The sequence below is a fragment of the Dermacentor silvarum genome, chromosome 7, assembly GCF_013339745.2.
Source record: "Dermacentor silvarum isolate Dsil-2018 chromosome 7, BIME_Dsil_1.4, whole genome shotgun sequence".
NCBI classification, from domain to species: Eukaryota; Metazoa; Arthropoda; class Arachnida; order Ixodida; family Ixodidae; genus Dermacentor; species Dermacentor silvarum.
In genome coordinates, this window is record NC_051160.1 from 161,053,495 (window position 1) to 161,065,753 (window position 12,259).

The 12,259-nt window shown below is 47.0% G+C and overlaps 1 protein-coding gene across 1 annotated transcript in view; it reads right to left on the reverse strand.

Moving 5' to 3' along the window:
• The window catches only part of LOC119458625 (Kv channel-interacting protein 4-like), a 465,522-nt gene extending 459,519 nt beyond the window's left edge, over positions 1-6,003 (reverse strand). Inside the window, exon 1 of the mRNA XM_049671321.1 lies at positions 5,038-6,003. Within this exon, the coding sequence (XP_049527278.1) occupies positions 5,038-5,095 (58 nt within the window). The 5' untranslated portion in view covers positions 5,096-6,003. The remainder of the gene's footprint in view (positions 1-5,037) is intronic.
• Between the last annotated feature and the right edge of the window lie 6,256 nt (positions 6,004-12,259).

Below are 12,259 nucleotides of genomic sequence, written 5' to 3' on the forward strand. Positions count from 1 at the left end.
TTAAAATGTAATACGATGCATGCAGTGCAGTAATACAGTGTTACAAAAATACAACACAGTAATACAATTTGTAGTACAAAAACATGAATGAAATGCTCCTATTTATACAATGTTATCCAATACTGCCATGAAGTGCTGGTGGTCAACAATAGTAGCGGTTGAGGCGGGGAAGCGATTTCACTCAGCAGATGTACGCGGAAGGAATGAATGAGACATGACATTGGTTTGGCATAATGAAATTCGAACTTTGATATTGTGATCTAACCTTGATAAAATGTATTGAGGACGGGAAATCAGTTCGTCGCGAAAGAAAGGATGATGAAATATCTTATGAAAAAGTGAGACTAAGACCTTTACGGCGAGAGGCTAAAGATGGCAAATCAAGATTTAATTCCATTACAGAAGAGCTGGCCGTTTGGTCATAATTAGAAAAAACAAAGCAAGCAGAGTTATTTTGTACCATTTCTAATGAGTGAATGAAGTTTTTCTGAAAGGGATCCCAAACTGCTGCGGCATACTTAAGCTTTGAGCGGACTAGTGACCTGTATAGCCTTAATTTTAGGGAAGACGGTGCATTACTGAAATTACGTTTTAGGTACCCGAGCATGCGGTTACCGTTTTTAATTACGTAAGAAGCATGCATGGACCACGACAGGTTGCTAGTAATATGGATACCAAGACATTTGTAGGATGAAACAGGGTCTAAGGGCAGATTATTAATGTAGTAATAAGGAAGCTGGTTAGCAGTACTGGACACACGTACAAATTTACATTTTTGGATATTTCATTCCATTGACCATGATTGGCACCAAGCAGAAATAGCGTTAAGGTCGGATTGAAGGGAAGATATGTCAGTGTCGCATATTATTTCCCTGAAGATTGCCCAATCATCTGCGAATAAGTGAATATTAGAGGAAACACAACAGGGTAGATCATTTATGTAAATTATGAAAAGGAGGGGACCAAGCACCCACCCGAGGTACGCCGGACTGTACTCTGCTTGACTGCGAGTTGGAGTCATTACCAAATAGAAACTGTGAACTGCTACAAAGAAAGCACTCAAGCTTTGTAAGCAGTCTGGGATCAATGTTAATTCGATGCAGCTTAAACATTAGAAGATTATGGCACACTTTGTCAGACGCTTTCGAAAAGTCTAAAAATGTTCAGTCTGCAGATGAAGAGTGGTCGAAGATGACGTTTAACTTGTGCGTAAATAGCAGAATATGTCACTTAGGCTTCCTGTTCTTAAATTTCGGAGCTCAGAGTTGGTATGTCGCAGAATGGCTGGATCATGACAACCTGTTAAATGAACCTAAAACTGTTGGCTGAGTTTTAGTGGCTGTTGGCTGAGATGTTTAGTGCAAAGTTCACTAGTAATTTACTGATTACCGAAGTACTAACACAAATATTTTGCGTGTAGTGGAACATAAACCACCAGAAATGCTCCAAAACGCTGACGAAGTATCCATGACATCCGAAGCATAAAAAAATTTGTCGGCCCTTCCAGTCCGTGAAGATGGCTAACCAGCGAACCTGAAACGTGCGGCCCCGGTGTTTATCACTGGGTTAATCCCAATGGTTCATTAAAGTACATATTTCTCAATTATGAGGTTACACACACGCTCGGCTGCGACGGAGAGAACGACGTCACTGACGGTATGCCTGCAACCCGCCGTTGTCGCTTGCGTTCGATGTCTCGAGTTTGCTCCGCGACGTGGTTAGGAGCATTCGCCAGCCAGTGCTGCTTGCGATTCTTCGAAATAAATTACTTCAAAATTAATCTGCCAGTTAGGTAAGACAATGAATGGTTCATACCCCTTAAGCAATGGCTCACACCCCCGTAAAGGCGGCCTCCCCATTACGACGACAGAAGACAAGTGAAATTCTACGCTGAAATGATGAGCGGCAACGCAGCCAGCAGTGGAAGAAGACGAGGACGACGAACGCGGGAGCAGTGGCACGAGCGCACGCCGAACACAAGCACGAATGCAACCCGAGGGGTGCCAACGAGCCAGCTGCGGAAGAAGACGACGACGCTCGAGCCAATGCTGCTGATGATACTGTTATGTACACAGGCAATTTCGCCTAGCCATGTATGATTTCGCCTAGACATATAAAGTTTCGCTTTAAAAACCTCTGCTACTGTCTCATTCATACGCTTTACAGCCAATCGCCTTGCATGTACTTTCTCATCGCAGCAAGCCCCTTGTCGACCCATGTTGAACTGAATGCATAGCAGAGTTAAGCCTGTTTCAGCAGATTTCAGATATAAACGCTGTTTCTTGCTGTGGCTCAAAGCGATTACGACTGGATTTGTAGCACACGGCCGCCCAGATACTAAAATATATTTTGCGCAACTTTTCTTGCATACTGAGACTGTCGATGCGCATCCGCGGCTTCACTCCACGCCTTTTATGCAATATTTCTTCTGGAATTATGATGAACGGAATGAAACCAGACCGATGACAAAGAAAGAGAAAGAGAGGGGCAACGAAGGGCAGGAAGGTCTACCAAACACACTTCAAGTTTGCTACCCTGCATTAGAGAATACAGGATTTATCCTTTGTCCTCGAATGCAGTGAAACGAGAAAAATTAGGGAGGACAGATAGAGAACGCTGGTTATTCCCACACTTGAAGAAACACACCGAGTCTACAAACGGTCGCAGATGCCTGTCGACATCGAATACTGTAATCTGTGCAGAAGCGAACATTTTTGGACCATGGTCGTGCGCGTCATTGGCGCAGAAAGCAATAGATGACAAAGAAAAAACATACGGTGCAGGATAGACATGCAGAATGACCACAAGGACAGTGCAATCAAGTACAGTACCAGTACCAACTTCCTTTATTATTCGGTGAAGCGCCGACTTTTGCATGCTTGACACATAAGCACGGGAGACGAGATTTGGAGCATAGAAATTCGCAAATAGCAATTTTGGTGAATTAGTCATCAGCTGTATTGTTTCGGGTCAAGGTTGCGTTACTGGTGTGCAGCCTGCGTCCTAACTGACAAATCGCCATAACTTCTGCTGCCGATGTTGCTGTAGAGTCCTGCTCAGGGACTACTACATGCGCTTGTTTTACGCGCCTTCTTTAAAAAAACTTCTCATGTTTGCTACCTACAGCCTGCGGACGTACGTTTGGTTAACCTCGCTGCCGTTCCATCCTCGTCTAACCTCTCTAGGTATGTTATGCAGAACCTAGCATGAAAATACACGACGATTTTTTTTTCATCTAGGGTTTGACGAGAGCTGTGGGGCTATAGGGAAGAACGTCGTTGAAGAAAAGTGTACACGCAGCAACGAGAAGTAAGAATAAATAAAAGTCGCACTTTCGCCCAGAAGGCGAAGCATCGATTGCGATAGCAAATTATTGGACAGCTATACGAAGGAACGATAGTAGCTTTATCGGCTGTATAAGCTTGTAAACATAGTCATACTAATTAAATTAACAAGCAAACGTGAATACATCTTACTTGATGAGCGCGGAAACTCGCTGTCAAATTGGTGGAGTGAGGAAGCGCGGCTGCAGCAGCGCGTAAATTGACCTTCGTGCTGCCGCTCGCATCAATGCGAACTAAGCCGCGAAAACACAGCGTAGAGCAGATTCTGTCCCCGCCGCAGATGGTTTTCAAGATACAGCGACCCGAGCGGGCGTGCGCAGCCGCCCGGGCAGTCCATCAGAGCGTTGAAGGCTTCGGAGCCTTCAGAGCCTTGGGGCGACGGAAGACAGCGCGATTTCTCCCCTCTCGTGCGTGCGTGAGATTGAGCCGTGATCGCCGACTCACCGTCGCACGCTTTCACTCGCACATACAGCATAAGGTGCGCGGCGACGGCAGAAATGTGTCTGGAGTGTCCATATAATAGCTGTGGCACTAACAGCTTTCTTGTCATTAGGCGGTGCCTTGTTCACAGTAAACGTTGCGGTCAACTTTACATGCGTCTCGAATGACACATTGCATTTGCATATAACTGAGATTGCACAAACTCAACAGCACACATGATAAACCGGACACGGGGGCCCCTCCCTGAGTTATACGAAAACGCATTGCGTCATTCGAGACGTATATATAACGATGACCACCTTGGAGCTCGTTCGTTGTGAACAAGGTACCATTATTGTACGCAGTAACGTCAAAAAAACATTTTCTTTTTCTTTTCCCGCTGCCCAGTGTATATGTTTCTGTAACCATATCAGAATTTGCTTGTTTCGCTTGGACGTACCCATCTTGGTTATAATGTTTCTCTGCATCTCACTTTATATAGGAAGATATCAGCAACGTTAACCAGGACAATAGTCCAGACGGTTTTCGGTTCTCAAGACCTTGAGTTCTAGAGAACTTGTGAACTGTGCTACCAACTTTGAAAGTTATAACGCGTAGCATCGTGTTGTTGTGACCGGCGCCTTCTTCATTCCCTTTCTAGCCTCCACAACACAGCCTGAGCGATAGCAAAACAGATTTTTTTTTAATGTGACTTCATGCTTCCGTAAATGGTAGCATGACTTACCGCTACTATGAAAATATTCTATCTAGAAAAGAGCGGCACCCTCAAATGTGTAATTCTTTGTCTTATAACAAGCATTAACAGGCAATATTATTACGACATAATATTATACGGCAGAAAAACTAATATATTACAGACAAGCGTTAATTTTTTTAAGCATTCGTTGTAGCCAATAGTGCCACTAAACAGTGTGAAACCTGTCGGGACTACGTGCCGCTCTTAAATAAGAGCATAAGCTCTGCGCTCACCTGCATAACTACGGGTACTTGTCCACGAGCATAAATGTTGTAATCATTTTTTTTTTGCTAGTGCATCATATTAACCAACTGTCTGCATTATCTTAAATGGTTGCAATCAACGCTTGAATTTCGAAGGCCATGTTTGAGATAACGCCGCCCCTCCATAGAATAACAAATCTGGCCACTATGATTGTCGCCGTGAGAGTTGTGACTAGCCCGAACGCGAGGTACTTACCCCATTCGAGCGGCACGGTTTGCTATTAGTAACTGCACGGAGCAAGCGGTCACTCACCGTTTCCGCCCCAGACCCGCTGAATGGTTCTGACAACTCGTGCGATGAAGGAGCCCATGGCGCCAGCAGGGCTCCCTCCGCCACCACCTGAGTGGCGGCGGCGTCTTCCAGAGCTGCGTTGTCCAGAACTCACACACCGGCGCGAGCCAACACCATCACCACCACTGCAACACGCGCACAGCTGCCGGGCAGACGTCGCGCCTGATGACACACGCACTTCACAACACCAATCCAGCGAAGATTCCGGGGACCAAAGAGGCGTGAGCGACGTGACACGCTAGGCGGTAGTGTGGCATCGTAACCATATTCCAAGCGTGGCCGGTCGCAATGCGGAAATCCTATATCGTAGAGGTCTCTGGCCGGTTTGGGGCGGACAAAATTGGATGCCGACACAACACGGACACAATTGTCTTCGCAGAGCTCTATTCCCGCAGCATGCTTTTCTTGCTTCTTTGTTAAAAGGCGACCTCACACTTTCGTTCGAGGAATTGCCCGGATGTTCACTGTAGGAAGACGCGCTTTCCAGCCTTCACATTCAGTGTGAATGCCGCGTCGTAGTCAAACCACGTAACGGAAAACAGCAGTGAATTATTTTCACTAATGTTTGCTGGCAGACATTGCAACAGGATCTCCCAGCCGCAGCGAGTCACGGGCGTGTTCGCGTTATAACTTTTTAACTTTTTTGTCTATTGTGCGGTAGTGGCTGTCTACAAGAGTTTGGGCCAGTAGCAGGTTCTACGAGGATGGCGATGTCGGCTGCCACAAGATCTAAGATGCAGTTTTGTGTCGAAGTACTGTGGTAGAGATGGCAAATTAACTGTGTCTAAATTGTTGTCAAAGTGATTAAGAATTGCAGAAACCGAAACTCACGTCGGCGTCGTTCATGTGTTCGATCTTTTCCTACACACGAGATGATGCCGGAGAGTGTAAATAATGCAGAACAATGAAATGTTAACCAGTGTTCGATGTTTGAAATTTGCCTTTCTGATGTTTCTCACAATGCACAACGCACTTGCACGGTACAACAAGAGATGGATGGTGCACCTACATCAGATATCGTTGTTCTAAATAATGCTGCACTTTTTCACTTTCATTAACTACAGCATCGCAGCGGCTAACTCCAAGCGAAGTGAACCAATGCCTACCCTGCCCATGATTTGTGCTGTTTTTTTTTTTAATTCTGCTTTGTTCCTTTCATTAGGATGAACCTCTACTAATCAATGGTGTCTGCACACGTGCATTGCTACATCCTACAACGTGCTGCTTTCCGACTTGAAAAAGATAAGTGCAATAATATTTCTGCGCAAAGAAAAATTTAGATATTTCATATATCTAAAATTGCTTCACCTTCAGTGTTCTTTTGTTCTGAATACTCACAAAACATTAATACATGGCATAGTATCTATATTGTGTCCATAAAGACATGTTTTGACTGGATAATATATTTTGTGAACTACGTCAAAAATAGATTATGCTGTACAACCTGTCAAATAAATTCAGCGTTGAAGTAATGACAAACGAAGTGAGTGTATCTGTTCCTAACTGCACAAAAATATGGGGAAACATATGAAAAACTTATGACATCTGTTTGTTTACTCGGAAAGTAACGGCTTTTTAACTGCCTGTCTTATTCCTTCTGGCTGACGCAGGCGTAACACGAGCAGAACTGCCGATGTAGGCATAGGTATTCAATTGGCGCTGAGGTGCCGGTGCAAAATGTCATCCATGACGAATGTGCATAATGTCCCAGTTTGCAATCTTTGAATCGCTCCAGGCGTCTGTCATTGATGCTCGAGTGTATTGTCGGGCGAGGACGAGCTGATTGCCGAGCTGTCATCTGCATTCGCAGTGGCCTTGGGTTCACGACAATCCTGGCACCCAGAGGGCAGCTGCAAAATCATCGAATAACATTAAGCAGCCATTGAGGCATCTGCGACGGCGTGGCAAAAGTGCATCAAAAACCAATGCCAGTATTCACAAAAGGCTTCACACACTAATGATGTTTTCAGAAGGGCTGGCACTGACAAATTGCGATAGCAAGCAAGTTATTAGTGAAGGCCGTTTGCAGTCACAACATGTTTTTACCACAAAGGACCTTTTGTGAAATACGTCACGGAATGTTTCAGGATTAACTTGCAGCAAATAGATAGGGTGTTATTAAAGAATACTGCTCAATATGATATTGTTACGTAGGCAAAAAGCTGAAACAGTCAGTCGAAGCCCGCTCGGTGCGCTCATCACGTGATATATTTGCTTCTATAGATTGCTGCTGTACTTGGTATAAGCCGTTTTTCTGAGAACCTAGACTAGACAGAACGGGAATAAAATGCGCGGAGCTTAGTAACATCGCCAAATCAACGTTTCTCTGTAAAGGCTGAGACGCAGAGAGAGAACAGACATTACAATAAACTATGCGTGTTTCCCCGTCCTTTGGGCTGAAACAAGCTATTCGAGCAGGTCTAAACAACTCGTTCCACATTATAATCTTTGTAAACTCAGCACTACACACCTCGAATGCAAGCATCGTCACCACTTCCGTGGATCATTGGTTCCTAAAGGAAAATAGCAGGGTGACGAATTGTATACACACTCAACGTCGATCGTTTCCTATCTCGAGATCTGTGTCGCGAAGAGCTTCTCAAAGAGCATTTATATTGACCGGGGACCATTACACCGACGATAACGGTTGCATCCGCCGGCAGAAAAGAAGGCGCGTCGGAGGACTTCCTCGCGGAAGACAAGCGGGAGTATAGAGGCAAGCTGAAGAAAAATGTGGAATCGTTCGGCGGCGGCTTCAGTGCAGGCACCTCCAGGGTGATGGCACTGCTGATTGCTGGTCGTTAGCGCTGGCATGGTGGTTAGCAGAACGATCGCTGCCATAGGTGAGGAGGGGCGAAAGGGTAAGCTGCGTAAGGAGGCGGGGTGGACACGAAGTTCTCACGGGAGGCTTGCTGACCATCATTAGGACCGACTGACAGGCGGCCATGGAAAGACGGCCTGATGGCTGTGGGCTTGGGAAACCACTCGCGCAGCCGCTTCGTCGGCGCTACGGCAACAGACGGATAGGTGCAAGAAGCGACCGATGGAGAGAGAAAGAGACCGGGTAGAGGGTATGCGTCTGAGCGGGCATCTAAGTGAAATCGATGGTAACCGGAGCGTCTCTTCCTGCGCGATGTTTTCTCGCAATCTCTCCGTTTTCGGTGTCCTCTACATGACGCCGCCTCTACCACCATGGAGAAGAGTTGCATCGGGGATGGCGAAGCTCTTGACTGAAACGTAATAATTAAGAGCGATAAAAAGTAGTTAGAAGGGAAATAAACAAGGTACACAGGCCGGTACAGTGGTCCCAGATGCACAGGCTCAAGAAAAAGCCTACAACCAGAAAAAAATGCACTTCGCGGTTTCATTAGTTTACGTTTAATTTTGTTTTCATGCGTTAGCGAAGAAACTCGCTGTCGCAACAGCAATGCTGCTGCACCCTATGACCTAATCACAGCAGCCTGTGCGTGATGGCTTTCATTAGAGGCATCGGTAAAAGCGGCGGGCGGGCGATATCCACGTCGGAGTAACATCCCCCAGGCAGACCCGGTTATAACAATGAGAAGACGATTCACAAAGGGGGCCGTATACGTGTGTAGCGGCGAGCGCTTGTCGGTTGTCCATATTCATGCACGCTTACGGTGATTGTGTGGCCAGCGCCTCCTCTATTTTTTCAATGCCATTGCAATCGCCCCCTCCACAATGGGAGCCGCTGGTCCGCCTTAGTTCAGTGAGTTGCCGCGATGTGACGCTACGCAGAGGGTACGACTGCTTGCGTCACGCGCGCATCTCAGCCACTGAGCGCGCGCCGATGCCGTTCCGGAGGAGGTGCGGTAGACGCTTCAAGGCCGGATTACATGGAGCCTGAGCGACGAACTCAGGCCGTCCGCAGCCGATATACATTTTCCGGGCGAACGCCGCCGCCGGAAGCGTCTAGCGCGCAGCGGTGGACGACAGCCAATCAGGAGGCACAAGTTCCGGTCGCACTTCCGCGCGCGCGCCTCGTGTCGTCTGCATGCGTTGATGTTGCCGTGTCTGCATGTCTCCCGAGAGTAGTTCCCAGTACTCTCAGGAATCGCGCCATCCCGTGTCCGCTGATCTGTGGGGAAACAGACAAGCAGGGCAAGCTCTCTAGGCCTGTCAGGATTACTTCCTCCGACTTCCGTCGTGATGCGCCACCCAGATGGTACTCTCCCCCATGACCATAAAGCAGGCACAAGCTCTAGCCAACGGGAGAGAGTAGGAAAGAGTAATCGGAGAGGGTGGTGAACCGTTGGATCGGCCGCATCTCGCTGGCATTGAAAAATTAGAGGAGGCGCTGATGTGGCGCTGCAAGAGCTTGTCGGTTGCAGCACCGACGGAAGATAATGTCTTAGCTCACACGCAATCTAGCAGCGCTCGCCAAATGCACGCTGCACGCTCAAAGAAGGAAAAAGCGCAGAGGCGGGCGAAGCTTACGAGCAGAACGTTGCACTGTAATTAATGGCTCCCCTGCGGCCGCACTCTTCGAAACGACTATCAATGCCACAATGCCCAGACACGAGCAATCTTCCTGAGAGTTATGCAACAGTGATTCTTGAGTCCGTTTTTTTTTTTTTTTTTTCTTTTGTGCCACAATTTGTATCAAGCATAAGGCAGAAAACCGGACCGCTATTTCACTGACTAATATATCAAAGCGCTGTGCCGAGTAACAATTTGTCTCTTTGCACTTCATGGTCCGTGGCTTTGCGCTGCGTGACCCCTAAGTGAGCACGTGGTCGATGTAGTTAGGTATAAAACACAAATGTAGCACAAAGTACAAATTGTTCGCTCTTTACTGAACAAGCAAGCTTAAGGAAACTACGGACAACACTCGTACGTGTTGCGTCCCTTAAGGACGCAGCACGTAAGGAAAGCTGGAAGTCGGTGCGCACAAAAAGAAAAAACTTAATACCCCTCTCCTGTACCGGGAACAGGGGTGCACGCGAAGCTTTTCCAACCGTAGGGGAGGGGTTGGTTAGTTTTTTGAGCGTTTGATACGTTCACTGTTCCTGCTGCCGCTGCCGTTCCTTGAATGCAGCCTGCTCTTCGGCAGAACGAACCAAACGCTGCCTCCCCATCTGACTGCCGGGCCTGAACTGGCAGCAAACGGGGGGCGCGAGGCGAGCGAACACGCGATCACATGCTTTTCCTCCTCCGGAGCGAAGGGACGCCTGTGATTGGTTGGGGGTAGGGCGTGACAGCTCGCACCACCTGCGGGCGGCGCGTCTACTTCTTCATGCATATAAAACCCCGCTTTAAAGGGCGCGTATGATGAAACGACAGCGGCTGAATCTTGCATGGTATTTATTGCATCATGTATATGCAATATAAGTACTATACGTGAAAAACGTGCAAGCACTAGCCAGCACATCTCATATTCATGGCCTAGAAAGGACCTAAAAATCGAGTTGAGCACACCATGCATACACAACAACTACAAGTAGCTTTCAACTTAAAAAGGTGGCAACGACAAGCAACTTAACAAGAAGTGGTACCAGTCCGGTTGAATCTCTGTCAAGTCTTACATGTCCTTCAAGTGACCAGTCATTTGAGCGTGCTAAAATCTTGACAAAACATCAGGATCAGCGTTTCGGTCCAACATGCGTGTATTCCATAAGCTATGCAGTCCAATTGAGAAAAAAAAAGAGAGTGCCTGAATCGCTTAGCGCGTTGGTTTCGCAACCCGTTGGTCGGTGGTTCGAATCCGCAGCCCGACGAGCAATTTTTCTCTTTCGCGCGGCTTGATTTTTCTCGTACGCCAACACCGATGCCAACACGCGTGAGGAAATAGAAGCTTCGCTTGAAAACTTCGAATTAGACTCGGTTGGTACCTGGAATATATTCCGCAAGAAACTTAAGTGGAACCTTTCATGATGCCTGCTAGTGCACTTTCAAGAGAACTCAGCTAACCAAGGGTGCTATAACGTAAAATGATTCCAAACTGTTTTGATTCCAGTTTCTGCAATTTCTGCCTCCACGATTGGTCAAAACATTTTCGGGCCACTCCCAACTTCGCCTGTCTGTCACGCGACGTCACGAAAACCGCGATAGCTCCCTATCTGATATAACGTGTACACACTGATTATGCATGATTAAACCGCACAAAAGAAAAATAATCATTCCTGATGCGACGCCTTTTCACCATTAGCCCTCTGCTATTGGTCCAATGTTTTCTGGCTACGCCCACTTCGCCTGTCTGTCACGCGACCTCACAAAACCGCGATAACTCACCACGTGAAAGTGACGTGTACGCGAAAAAAAAATGCATTAATATGCCGAACAAAACTGACCGTTTTTCTGAATAGCCACAGACTGCCCCGTTCTGAAAGGAATAGAAGATGGCTGCCCGCCGATCGTTCAGGCCCTCGCTACTCGCACCTGCCGGTGAGCATTTATTTATTTGCACATGATAAACCTTTTTGTGTGGCAGTAAAACGTTATCGAGCCCTTTCGGCATGCATACGACATCGCTCTGCCAACTCTTCCTTGCTAAGGATACATTTTAGCGGCATTCTTATCCTTCCGTTGCGCGCCGCCGCGATTTTCAACCAGCCACCGCAAGCTAAGTAAGGCGAAGCGGACCAATCCGAGAAGCCGGCACCACCCTCTTCATGCGGTTATCTATTTTCACTGAGCTGGCTCGGCCCCATCGAAACCCTCTCCACTAGAGCGTGCTCCGTCACCTCTGGTCAGCCAATTAGATAAGAAAAACCCCTGAGTGTAGACAATGTTATGGTTTTGAAAGCGAACAAAGGTGACCTCCTATAAACGAGAAGAGTGGTTGATTAGGTTTTTACGACAACGCTGCGGGTCACCGCCCGATGCTTGCGTCGGTGGTTACGTAAATTGGACGTCAGGAGTTTGGAATCAAAACAGTTTGGAATCTTTTTACGTTATAGCGCCCCAAGTTAGTATCAGAGAAAGGCGTCGAACAACGGTATGAAGGTCACCCAGTCGTGATCATCGTTGCATGACCAATGACATTAACTAGCACGTATGTGTGAAAAACGTCTTCTGCCACCTCTTCATTTTCCCCGTTGTAGCACCCTTTATTTTGATTATTAAAATAGCATTCAGGCTCCTCAGTATTTATTTTAAGTCCTTTTTTTTCATGGTACTCTAAGATAATTTCGAGCTGCAACAAAAACGGATGCGCGCTCAC